Here is a 13,898-nt window from a genome sequence, read left to right on the forward strand (position 1 = left end):
CTGTCCTACAGGTACAAGGCCCCATCATAGGAAAAGATTCAGTGATCCCGATCTAGATGCAGTGTTACCAAGCTAGGACCAATATTTTCAAACCCAAGTGCCTAAAAGTCATGTACCTAAATACCTATTTAGACACATAAGTGTCTATGTTCTCAGAGGTGCTGCACACACATTCGTGCCAATAGGAGCTGCAAGGTTTTGAGACCTCTAGTTAGGTGCCTACATTTGAAAACATTGACCACAGTTGCCATTGGCTTCAGTGAGATTTTAAAGATGAGAGCTGTCATGGGCTGGGATTTTAAAAAGCATCTTAAGTGACTTAGTCAACAGGACTAGTGTGCTTTTCACTTCACAATGAAAATCACGTAGGCACTTTTGATAATCCCACCCAGGGGCTGTATAGCTCAGTATGGGATGAAGTGGTACCCAATGCCTCCACAGCACTGACACTCTGCTCAGCTGGAAAGATGGATTTTTTATTGATTTTAAACATTACTGTGTTGAATCTAAAATAACATGAGTGAACTTCACCCACAGAGAAAACACAAACCTGTGGCTGCAATGATAACCATTAGGAGTCATGAGGTGGTCACAGGTCCCAAGGGCAGAAGTCATGAAAAGTAAACCAGAAATACCAAGTCACCCATAACTAAGAGCAAAGAGAAACAGCCTAGTCCTGAGTGAGTCAAGGATTTTAAACACCACAACATTTCTGATTAATTAAAAGGTATTTATTCTGCTTGTAAACTCAGTGCAAACAGAGGTTGGCAGCAAAAATATACAGATGACAAATGAAGAGGTGTTTATGAAAGGCAGAGGATTCTGGAAATGTTGATTTCAAATTGAAAGACAGCAGCAGAACCCAGCATGGATGACCTGTGATTATTCACAGTAGTTGACGTGAATACCTTTTCCCTCTCTTAATAACCAATGATTTGCAAATACAGTACCATCACCTGCACTGTATTAATGCAGTAATTTAGGGCATTAAGGAATGCAATATCTGGCACTTGACGAGATTGTGGTTTTCGGAAAATATATAACCTCAGTATTTTCAAGAGCTGTTCAGCCCCAAGAATATCTTGGGCTTCCTAGTTCATGCACTGCAAGTTTTTAGAAGTTGCACTGTACTTTTCAACTGTTGGTCAAATCATTTATTGTTAATGAGGCAAACAATCTCTGTGGAGGCAGGAAATGGCTCTTTCCTGTACAAGTACAAACACCTGCTGGTTTATTTATACTTCAATTTGTTTTTAAAATCAAGCAGCTTATTATTGTACCTCAATTACACATGTAAAATGTAAAAGAATCCAGCATCTGACTGTGACTCAGCTCATTAAATGAAGAGCATCCGCCATAAAACCCATTTGTGAGCTCTCAATGAAAATCACCTCAGATTTGTTTTCACTGCTCTGCATTGCAGGGAAAAACAACAGTGTAAACTGTTTAATCAACAGAAGAGTTGAATATTTACAGGGATAGTCTCATCTTCAGGAGTGTAAAACGCTACTGGCCAAAATGAGAATGTTTTAGACATTTATATTGTGCTACTAAAAATACAGGATTTAATCTAGCAACAGTTAAAGAATCACATGGCTGAGTTTATGATCCAATTAAAGCATGAAGGTCAGTTTGCTCCACAGTCGTCATCAAATAAAATCACTGAAAAACGGAAGGCAGAACTAATTTCAAATGAAAAAGTTACATTCAGATGTGTTGGACATTCCACATGGTAAGGTAGGAAGTCAAGTTGCAAGCAGGTCAGCACATTTATGTTCCAGGTCAGCATGCCTGTGCAAATCAATTCTCAAGCATAAATGTGTAAGTCTGACTACATGCTCAGCCTCCCAAAGTCCTAGAATTCAAGGCTAAAAGTCTTTAATGGACCCTGTTCTAAAAAGATTTTTACATTAGGCTGCATAAAAACAGATTTACTAATAGCAAAACTTCCAGTGTAACTGAAGAATGTGTCTTAAAAGTCCAACAATTTCTCAGTACATAGTTATTTCTATAAAAAGTCAAAAGGTGCAAGTACATTGATATCCAATAGAAAGGGTACATATATTAAAAGCTTAATATTAAAGTGCATTGCCTAATTCAAGAAAACAGCAACACAGTCTCTACAGTATTGGAGATATGTGGACAAATGCCAAAAATATTAAACGGCAGGTGGGAAAACATTAAGACAGATATGGTGATTTAGAGCTCTTTAAAAGGCAATTATTTGAGTAGACAATAAGAAATTTCATATAGCTCTAAGGCACACACTATAAAATACACAAGAATCAAAGCCTTCAAAAAAATTTCCATGAAGCAGCAAGGGCCATGTACTCTCAATTAATCACCACATTGTTAAACTTCTGCCTATCATCACATTCAAATATATCACTGAGCAACACAAGGCAGCTGATGGCTACCTGCAAAATCTAGGTTCCTATATCCAGATTTTACCAGCTCTCTTCAGTTTGGTGAACCTGAAATCCTATTCTTGTGGAAGAACTATAAAATAAATGTTTGGCTCCTCATGGCTTTACAAGTCATGTGATAATTCAGCTGTTTTCTATCGCTTAACTCAATAGGGAACTCTGGAATCATCGTTAATAATTAGATTGCATATGCAAACAGCAGCAACATCATTGGCTCAGAAGTCAATTACAGATGTTTTTGAATTCATCCTATGTCCAATCAAATCACACATACAAAGTTCTGTTACCTGGCTGGCTGGGTCACATGACTATACTTTTTTACTAGCCATCTAACATTATCTCCCCGGTAGACTGCTGGCCCAAATAGAAGGGAGTAGTTTTAGTTACTAGAGTGATTGTCACTATAGACAACCTAGAGGAAGGATAGACGGAGAAAGCAAACTGTTATACCAGAAATCCACAGCCATAGCGGAAAATTTTCTAAATGTTACAGATGAAGATATTAAGATTAAATTTGTAAAGGTACCTCAATCTAGCTTCTATTTTTGGGTTACAGACTACTAGCATTTTAGGTGTTTCTTTACCTAATTTGTATGCATCATTGACTTTGGGCACAATAACAGTATTTGTATTATAGTGTCCAGAGGTCCCAATGAGGATTGAGGCCAGTTAGGTTAAGCAGTGTACACACACATAGGAAGACTTAGTCCCAGCCCCTGAACGAGTAGAAACTGGGTTGAGGCTTCTTTAAAAATGTGTCTGTTTGAATGAATGTAGCAATATATACTGTATGCTGACTTCATGTTTAATAAGCTTCAAGAATTCTCAGGGTAAATATTGATATCCTTCTCGGTCAATATTTATCTCTTGGGTTAGTTCCCTACATGTTCACCTAACCAAGAGTCAATACCTGCTTAATAGCTCAGAAAGTGCGTACAAGGTATCTTCAATTATGAAGTCTACAGAAGATATCATCTCAAGAATTTGCAATGTTAGCAATTCAATATCGAGTTCCAATCTTATTTCACTCTTCCAAGTGCTTAAATCTGATTTGGAGCACACCATTCACACAGCCCTCAGAACAGCGCATATTTCAGAGACAGGCAAAAAGAATGAGCAGCATTTTTACTGATAAAGTAATATGGAAAGTCTTAGTGGTGTTTGATAGAGTGCACATGATGCCGGAAAGGCAGCATATTCCATGATAAAAGAGGGCAGATTCAGGAGAGCTCCAGTTTTTAAGTTTTGGAACATGCAAATATTCCTATTTGTAATATAACATTGCTGAAAATATCTGACATTCAGGTGAAGTTACAGCTAACTGGGGCCACTTTAAGGAAATCGACTTGGAGATGTATTTGTTACAAGCAGAGCTGGGGAAAGTGTCCATTACAAAACCTGAAATCCTTTCTAGAAACTCACCTGGATTTATATTTCGTTACAAACTCAAGAGTGGAAAAAAAGCTTTGTGGAAAGGTCTGCTGAGTCTAATGAATCTTTTTGGAGCTCCCAGGACAATTCTTACAATTCTGAATCAAAAGCATGAAAAATTTATAATTTCACCTGAATTTCGCTTTGAGATTGTAGTTCTGTTGGATCCTGCAACTTTAAGGAAATCTCAGAGAACGTGAACCGCACATGAACAGAAACTAAAGGATAAGTTTGCAACATCACACTGTGAAATGAAGCCACGCTGCTGCACACAGCTCTGGTTACAATGCTTGTATAGGACACAGAGGAAAAAGCTAGAACCTAGAATGTTGCAGAAGGTAGTTTTCTTAGGATTCAGTGATAAAAATCAAAATATAAGATGATGCAACCAGTTATTTAAATTCTGGCTATTTGAATCAGAGTTGTGTAGTGTTCTGCAGACTTTAAAGATTAGTTATGGTCAGCAAAGTGACTATGTTGGCACTTTCTTACACAACCAATCTGCTAATTTTAGTGACTGAGGCCTTGCCTACTAAAAATCAATCTAATCTGCTCTTAAAACCTCAAAAAACGAGGATTCCATAATCTCCCTTGGCAGACTATTCCAGTGCTTAACTATGCTTATAGTTAGAATTTTTTTCTTAATATCTAACCAAAATCTCTCTTGCTGCAGATTAGGCCCATTACTTCCTGTCCTACCTTCAGTTGCCATGGAGAACAATTGTTCACCATCCTTTTTATAACAACCTTTTACATATTTGAAGACTTAATCAAGTCCCCACAGCCCCCGCCCCAAAGTCTTCTTTTCTCAAGACTAAGCACATCCAGTTTTATTAACCTTTCCCAGTACATCAGGTTGTCTAAATATTTTATCATTTTTGTTGCTCTTCTCTGGACTCTCTCTAATTTGTCCAAATCTTTCTTAAAGTGTGGTGCCCCGAACTGGACATAGTACTCCAAGTGAGGCCTCTCCATTGCCAAGTAGAGCACAACAATTAAAGCTCCCATATCTTACATAGGACACTCCTGTTAATACTGTAAATAATAATAAATGATAGTGCAACAGGAAAACATCCATGCAGGAATTTCATTAATACTTTGGGGCTATTAGTAGGTGATCTATGTACATGTTGTTGGTGTGGGTGTATTTCTAAATCCACCAAGAGTAGCCATTCACTTATTTTACAAGAGATTGAATACCTGCACTACACAATGGCAGTTTAGTTGATATGAAGTTGTTGGGTTTTTAGTCCTAATAGCATTAAAAGCCTTGACAAGTTTCATAGTTGTTAAAACAATGCTAGGGATATGACAGAAACCAACTAAAGCAAATGGAATTAGAGCTAGAAAAACCAACTAACAGGAGTTAAGTGAATGTCAAGGACAGTTAAATTTTGCCCCTTGTTCTGCTGGGTAGAAGGGCCTGGGAATGCTGTCGAACCAGCAAGTTGAGCCTCTAAAGGGCAGGAGAAACGCCTATTATTCTGCACACAGCCCCTCACTTTTCATTGCTGGGGCTGAGAGTATTGCAGAGATAGACCCAGCTTCAAGCAGAGAAAGGTGTGAGGAAGTGTCTACACAAGGGTGTTGCACAGATTTAAGTAGAAACATACGTAGTTAAGGTCTGTTGTAGAAGTGCACTGAGTCAGTTTCACTTCCAGAGTTTTTATGCTATAAAATCTAGAGTTTCAACCGCTGAAGGCGACTGTTTCTGATTAAAAAAACCTGTTTTCACTGGACTTTAAAAATGTACATTTCCATTGGTCTAAGGTTTTACAAAAGCTTGTTTTTACTAAATTTGAGGCCAAATTTAAGTTCTCTCAAATTTCTAAACATCCCCGTGTATCAGAGTGTCTAACAGACACTGTCCCTTTAAATACTGCATTGGCAACTTCTTTATTTTACTTATGGTTGCTGTCAGATACCTTTTAACTTTTAAAAATAAGTAATTTGTGCTATGTATTACTGATCACCACTTGTTGATGAGGTACTATGTGATAACAGGGCTGAGATGCAAATTCTTTTGACACTAAAATTGTTCCCAGCTTGTTTGATTTGAATTCCTATGAGATAGTAACATTTTTTCCCCTTCTGATAGACAAGATAAAATAAGTTTTGTAGCTGTTCTTGGCACTAGGACTACTTGAAATGCTTTATATAGAGAATTGAGTATATTGCATGGCAAAGTGGATTTGTGCCAGCAAGTTGCGGGCAGCTTGTTGGGCTGAAATGATCTGACATGCATATCAGTTGTTACTGATGTGTAATTAGCAACAAAATACCATTCAATGGTATCCCCTTTCCTTGCTGGTCACTTCTGTACCACTTCCCAACGAATTAGGAAGGTGTTAGGTCAAACATTCATTAAGCCAAGTGCATATCATTTTATTTACAGCTCTTTTATGAGTCCTGCTACTATTGCATGTTAAACGTGCCAAAATATTTAGTTTGCTTGCAGCTACCACTCTCATGGTTTGTAAAACTTTAAGCCTGAACTAGCAAACTATATTGAAACACCCACTAAGCATTAAACCCCATTCCTCTGAAAAGGAAGGATGTAAACTTTTGAAAGATGGTATAACTACTACACTGGCACTACACTCAACTTTAGCCTGAAGGGCAAAAAGACTCATGACCCATTTTTAGTTAGGTCTAATACGGACCTTTTGGTGAGGTCAGCCAAATCATTTTTATTTTGTAGGTGCCTATAAAGAAAACTATGCTGGAATTTGCATGCGTTTGAGATTATAAATTGGACAAATCTCGGGGGCTCTTTAAAGTTACTCATTAACCAGCCCCTGAGAAGTGCAGATACATTCCTGTCCAAATGCACTGAATAGTGTATTCTAAAAATACAGGTTGCCCAAACTTACCCCAATCAAAAGGGTGTAGAAAGTGCCATGTTTAACTTGCACAAAATAAAGAAGGTAGCAGCTATCTTTTGAAAGATATAAAAGATGGTGCTCTAGCCATCTCTATCCTTAATATGGAGATGCAGTCTGCACAAGTCCAGGTAGAGGAAGGATAGCACTGTGGTTACAGCAGTGTCCTGGGACTTTGGAGATCTAGATTCAGCTCCGCCACAAACATCTTGTGTGACACTGGGCAAGTCATTCCATCTTTCTGTGCAGACGATGCTACTTCCCAACCTTACAAGGATGATTTACTAAGGTTTGTAATACTCCAGTGATGGGGACTATATGGGTGGGATTTTCAAATGCACTCAGCCTGGGCCTAACTGTGCTCCCACAGAAGTCAATGATTCTATTGACTACAATGGAAGCAGTTCAGTCCAGTGCTAAGCATTTTTGTGAATACCATGCTACAAGTATACACACAGGTCACCTGCATGCATTACTGCATACTGATCCAAGCAGAGGCTACTCAGATCAAGATGAAACAGATGGTCCTCAGTGGCCCAAGGACACACTATGTCAAAGATAAGCCACATGATGCTTTGTTGAATTCAGTGAGCCAACATTTGGGGGTGTACTCCAGCCACCCTTTTAAAAATATTGACTATAAGGAAGCCCAGTTATTTGTCAACACTGTCTTCACAGTCACCTAAACAATTATACCCCTAGCTAAACAACCACCATAAATACCTAGCTCTTACAGGGGTTTTAATCAATAGACCTCAAAGCCCTTTACAAAGTATCATTTACGGACAGGGAAAACTGAGGTGCAGGAAGGGAAAGTGACTTGTCCAAAGTCATCCAGCAGGCCAGTGGCAGAGGAAGCCAAGTCTTCTGAGATCACCTAGTGCTCTATCCACTAGACTACACTGCCATCATAAACATGTGCAGTCTATGGCTGTGTCTACATTATGGACGTTATGTCGGCACAGCCTCCTAATGTAGATGCTGCCTACGCTAACAAAAGGGGTTTTTCTGTCCATGCAGGGACAGCACTTCCCCAAATATATTAGCTAGATCAACAGAAGCACTTCTGGTGACATAGCTGCATCCACACTAGGGGTTGTGTCGCCAGAGCTATCTTTTTTCACACCCCTGACCAACGTAGCTATGCCAATATAATTTTTCACTGCTGACCAAGCCTACAGCAAGACTGATTTTAGAGGTCAAACTAAAGCCAACAAGGTGTTTCTTTCATTAATAATCCTTATTTGTTGAAAACTGAGCCTGGGAGGGATGGTTTCTTACTGACTTCAGTGCACTGTAAATATTTAAAAATTGATTAGACTGTGCTAAGATACAGCTCCACCGTCAGCTGCTATAGCTCTCAGAAATGTGCATCCAAATTCTGCCTTTGGATTAAAAACTAAATTGCAGTTATTTTAGCAAACGCACATCTCAAAAGGCCTTCCACTTGGATTTGGGAAACGTAATGATTAAGTTAAAAAATGCTACAAATATTTACTATAAATTAATCTTAAGAAAATAAAAGATTTATAAAACATAGTCTTGATACACAGCTTTCCAAGCAAATATGTACAGTCTATTCCATCACTTAGGAATTATTAGTCATTCCTGGGCATTTCTTTCCCTCCTGCCTAATAATTTCACCTTTGTACTCTGAATTTGTTCTACTGCAGAACAGCTGATCAAATATGATTGTGTTACCAATTCCTACTGAAGGTCTCATCTTTCATAGCTTTCACTAGCCAGTCCCTTTCCTTCTCCTCGTCAGAGTCACTCTCATCACTAGGATCTGCAGCCAGGAGACGAGAATAATTAATTTTTTTCTGCCGAGGCAACTTAGACTGGACAATCAGGAACAAGATTAACCACAGTGCCAAACTTATAGAGCATGCCCTATACAGAACTGCCAAGCCAAAGTGGCTCACAACAAATCCGCCTGCAAAGCTTCCCAGGCTAGCTCCACAACCATATGAGAGGCCCTGAAGGACGATGTGCAGAGCTCTCTCTGTCCCAGGACTGGCTACATCGTCAACCAACATATTAACTGCCCACCATAAGGCACCATTGCTGAAGGCACACAACATCTGAATAGGCAGTACTGACCACGCATTCCATAGGAATGAATAGTACAGAAGCTGTGCTGAAAGGCAGCTTAAACTCAGTGCAACAGTACCATTACTTGAGAGAGCCCTTAGTAACTTGCTTTTAAAGACATAAAGCACAATTTCAGCAATCAGTCCAATAGCCACTGAGACACCCATGTATAATTCACTGCTGCCTTGGTCCTGCATTTGCCAGAAGAGAAAATTCTGCACAGTAGATCCAATGACTCCTGTAAGGAAGACGGTGACAGCAGAAAGAATTGTTCGGCCATCACTTCCAATGAGGTTCAGAGCTTTGACAGTTTTGTTCACATGCTCTGTTTTCTTGGAAACATGGATAGGAAGAAAGACACTGATGAGCAATGTGAGTGTGATCAGTACAGCATAGCCATAGAAGTGCACAGCGAGACGAGAGATTTTAGCACTGAGGAAGCAGTTCAACTGATCTACAAATATGGTGATACCACAGGCTCCTCCAGATGCACCCAAATAACTCCAAATCCAAAGCTTCCCATATCGGTCAGTTGCATCAACAAAGTCAAGATATTCATAAAGACTGTCATCAACCATCCATTCGAGAGGTGCAGCCAACAGCTCCCAAAACACAACAGCACCTAGCACCATGAGAAAAATCTGGTGCTCACGGTCAAGAAAGTTAATATCTTGTAGAAGCTCAAAGTTGACATCCCGAACTTTCTCCCAGTGACTCGACAGATTTTCAAAAACATAAACAGCTCGATCAGCAGGGTGAGGGTTTGTTTGAAGTAAAGAAAATTCAGTACTTCCACCAATAGAAAGGTTTTTCTCAGGATTACTATTCACATTCAGCAGCCCAGCCTCTGGAGTTTTGGTTTCCTTCTCAAGCCTATGGATTGGTGTTTCATTTGAAGTGAGTGTCTCAAGTTCTTGTATCATCTCGTTAATTGCATTCATAGAAGAGGCTATCTTGCCAAAAGGCCTATTATTGTAATGGTCTGCAGTTATACCCACTTCACCAGTTATTTTACCATTCTTCTTCTGTGCATCTGTAAAGTTAAACAACTCTTGGAAAGCTGAACTTGTTAGTGGTGGCTTTCCACTCGTCACCGAAACATCTGTAGCTGTTCTTAGTGTTTCTGCGGACACCATTTCTTTATTGGTAACTGTACTGGGATTTACAGCACTCAGATTGTTCAGACTCATGTCAGGCATCTCGACTGAATTCAATAAGCTACTTGATTGCTGGCTTATATTACAATATTTATACACAACATCCTTACTCAAAGGTGGGACAAGTGTAAGCAGCAAACCGGTTCCCACTGAACACAGCAAAGATCCAGTAATGAGAACTTTCCTTTTCCTGTGGCTCTTTGCAAAGTAGGAACATAGTGGAGCCCAGAGAGATGATATTAAGTGCTTAATTCCAATGATAATACCTACTAAAGGGGCAGTCAGCCCCAGCTGCCGGAAGTAAAGAGTTAAAAATGGAATCACACAGGCATTTCCTGCACTGGAAAAAAAATGGAAGAGGCTGGCAACAGCCAGCGCTTTGTTAACATCCCACTGTTTATTTGTACTCATGGCTTTGGTTGCATGCTTTCCGAAAGGGACCTGAAAATAAATAAGACAAAAACAAACCCTTTTTGAGTATTTTGTAAATAACAGGTAAGAAGTTAGAAGAGAAACAGACTTTTCATAAAGTGTCAAATATTTCACTACTTATAAGCCTGGCCGTTCAAATGCCAAGCTCCGAATGTTTAAATTGAAAAGTTTTAAAATGAAGTTCATTCACAAAAAGAGATTAGACTCATAGACTTTAAGGTCAGAAGGGACCAGCGTTATCATCTAGCTCTAGGGTGACCAGACAGCAAGTGTGAAAAATCGGGACCGGGGTGGGGGATAATAGAAGCCTATATAAGAAAGAACCAAAAATTGGGACTGTCCCTATAAAATCAGGACATCTGGTCCCCCTATCTAGCTCTAGTCTGACCTCCTGCACATTGCAGGCCACAGAACCTCCCCTCTCCCCTACTTAATAGACCCCTAGCTCTGGCTGAGTTACTTAAGTCCTCAAATCATAGTATAAAAACTTCAAGTTACAGACATTAGAGATATTAGTCCAAATGAAAAGACTGAACATAAGAATGGTCATATTGGGTCCATCTAGTCTAGTATCCTGTCTTCCAACAATGGCCAATACCAGGTGCTTCAGAGGTGAACAAATAGAACAGGCAATCACTGAGTGATCCATCCCCTTGTCCACTCCCTGCTTCTGGCAATCAGAGGCTAGGAACACCCAGAGCATGGGGCTGTATCCCTGACCATCTTATCAAATAGTTGGACCCCACCAAACCCACGGCTGTGAAAAATGAGTCACGGACCATGAAATCAAATCTCCTCCATAAAATCTAGCTATTGGAGGAGAGGGGCAGGGCTGGGGGCAGTGGGACTCCTACCAGGCTCTAGCTGCTAGTCCCAGCAGGGGTGGGGAGGGACAGGATTTCCTGTTCCCCTGTATGGCCGCTCTCGGGAGGAGATCAGACCCAGCTCTGGGTACCTCCTCCAGCTGCACGAAGCTCCATGGTGCCTGCCTTCAGAGCCCAGCTCTGAAGGAAATGCAGAAGTGAGGGTGGCAATCCAGTGACCGAGCCCTACGACAGCTCTGCAACCCCCTATGGCCTCATTTTGGGTCAGGACTCCCATGGTTACAACACAGTGGAATTTCAGATGTAAACATCTGAAACTATGAAATTGACTAATTTTAAAATCCTATGACTATGAAATTGACCAAAATGGACCTTGAATTTGGTAGTGCCCTATTGATAGCCATTGATAGACCTGTCTTCCATGAATTTACCTAATTATTTCTTGAACCTCATTGTAGTTTTGGCCTTCAGAACCTCCCCTGGCAATGAGTTTCACTGGTTGACTGTGTGTTGTGTGAAGAAGAAACTGCTTTTGTTAGTTAGTTATAAACCTGCTGCCTATTAATTTCATTGGGTGACTCCTGGTCCCTGTCGTATGTGAAGGAGTAAATAACACTTCCTTATTCACTTTCTCCACATCATTCATCATTTTATAAACCTCTATCACCTCTCCCCTTAGTTGTCTCTTTTCCAAGTTGAAAGTCCTAGTCTTTTTAATCTCTCTGTATATGGAAGCTTTTCCATACACTTAAATCATTTCTGTTGCCCTTCTCTGTACCTTATCCAATTCTAACAAAACAATTGGTAACAAAACAACACAAAGTTCAGGTGCAGTCCCCATTCCTCAGTTTATTGTAATAGAGCTAAAAGACACTTAAGAAATGCTATCAGCATATCTAGTATTTGTGATCTAGCCAGTTTTGCAGCTACCCTTGAAAAAACTCCACGAACTGTACTTTGTTCTACATCAATGAGGAGGAAAATCATCTCAAATTCATTGTATTTTGTGCCAGAAGTATTTTTCAAACTGTTTATAGATTTATGATACCTGGTGCTCCATGTAAACTCTGAAATTTCCTTTGACAAATCCTCACTGTACACTGTCCTGAATTTTCCTAAAAGAGGAGGCAACATATTTCTGTAGCTCTGCTGGGGATTAGATGCATCTGGAAATGTTTTAAAGTCTCCACACCCAGCAGCTAGCAGGGCAGAATGATACTGTAAAAGGATGTATACTTAGATTTCAGAAAAAAGTACTCCTGTTCTTTGTGCGGATACAGACTAACACGGCTGCTACTCTGAAACCTTAGATTCCAGAGTACAGAGGATTATTAACATAGTATTTACTATTTGTTTAACAGTGGCAGCATGAAAGTTTCCAATGCAAAATGGTCAATGAATGGCACAACGACTCTGTACTGGTAAGTGATAAGAACACATGTGAGTAAGCAACTTACACAATATTTCTATGGTGCTGGGATCAGGAAGCAGAGTGTGCATGACAGAGTCTGAATCTGGTGACACTTACATCACTGTGAATCAGAAATAATTCCATTAATCAAAGAGTTATACATTTGCATGAACGAGATCAGACTCAGGCCCAGACGTACTCCAAGACTATTGCTGCTGGATACTGGGAACACAAGTCCCTAATCTGTTTCCTGTTCTAAGGGGAATTATACAGGGATATGGCACACAGGTAAGCACTGGACCAGGGCTCCCTAGGAAGGCTGGGCAATCTCTGGAGATTTCTAAGAACAGGCTAGACAAATACCATCAGGGATGGTCCAGGGTCACGAGGTCCCGCCCGGCGTGAGGGGGCTAGACTAGACAACCTCTCAAGGCCCCTTCCAGCCCCCCATTCCTGATTGTGAGTTTCTGTGCGATGGCAGCTCTTCGACCCACCCCGGGTCAGGGCAGGGCAGGGGCACCGCGACTGCCCCCCAATGCCCATCGTCAACCCGTCCACTGGGCCATGAGGTCACCAGGGAGAGCCCCGACAGCCAGCCAGGCCCTGCAGGGCCACCAGGGGCCTGCTCTGGGCTAGGAACAGGGGCTCTGCCAGGCCCCACGGGAGGGGCGACTACGTGGGTGTTCCTCATCCCTGGGCGACCTCCCCTCCCGCCGGGCAGCCGCCTAGAGACCAGCCCCCGCCGCTGGTCCTGTACCTGAGGGCTGGGGCCGGCTCCTCACGCGCTGCGCCGTACGGGCTCACCCCGGCCACGCACTGCGCACGCGTCACCTGCGCGGGCGTGGCCCCGCCTCCTGCACCTGTGGAGGGCGGGCCCTGGCTCGCGCCGCTTCTGACACCTGCCCAGGGGGCCGGGCCCGGCTGCCGCCCGACCCCACGGACAACGCGCGGCGGCCGCGGCAGCGAGGGGGCTGCTGCTAGGAGACGGCCAGCGACCATCGAGCTGCTCGGCTCACGAGGGCTAGAGGGGCCGGCGGCGCGGGGGGCACGGGGGGAGCGCGGCGCCCCCTGCTGGAGGGGCGAGCGAACTGCAGCCCGGACCCGCTCCGACTTTTCTGCCCTCCCCTTCCCCTGCCCCACTTCCCTCTCACACCATCCCTCCCCCTTCCCTTCCCCCCTCACATCACCCCTCTTCCTTCCCTTCCCCTCCCCCACAGGTCTTCCCCCTCACACCACCCCTC

The 13,898-nt window shown here is 41.9% G+C and overlaps 1 protein-coding gene across 2 annotated transcripts; it reads right to left on the reverse strand.

Moving 5' to 3' along the window:
* Nucleotides 1–4,557: 4,557 nt before the first annotated feature.
* Nucleotides 4,558–13,456, reverse strand: MFSD6L (major facilitator superfamily domain containing 6 like). 2 transcript variants are annotated; one of them, XM_030534569.1, is made up of 2 exons: nucleotides 13,415–13,456; nucleotides 4,558–10,431 (listed from the first exon to the last, which is right to left on the reverse strand). In XM_030534569.1, exon 2 carries the CDS (start codon nucleotides 10,399–10,401, stop codon nucleotides 8,437–8,439), a length of 1,965 nt encoding a protein of 654 aa, XP_030390429.1. In that variant the 5' UTR covers nucleotides 10,402–10,431; nucleotides 13,415–13,456; the 3' UTR covers nucleotides 4,558–8,436. The 2 variants fall into 2 exon arrangements, with proteins under 2 accessions (XP_030390429.1, XP_030390428.1); XM_030534568.1 differs by lacking the exon at nucleotides 13,415–13,456 and adding an exon at nucleotides 12,704–12,781.
* Nucleotides 13,457–13,898: the final 442 nt, after the last annotated feature.

The sequence above is a fragment of the Gopherus evgoodei genome, chromosome 15, assembly GCF_007399415.2.
Source record: "Gopherus evgoodei ecotype Sinaloan lineage chromosome 15, rGopEvg1_v1.p, whole genome shotgun sequence".
NCBI classification, from domain to species: domain Eukaryota; kingdom Metazoa; phylum Chordata; order Testudines; family Testudinidae; genus Gopherus; species Gopherus evgoodei.

Bases quoted from the DNA above. Each gene is read 5' to 3' on its own strand.
- MFSD6L (XM_030534569.1), bottom strand. From the start codon at position 10,401: ATGAGTACAAATAAACAGTGGGATGTTAACAAAGCGCTGGCTGTTGCC.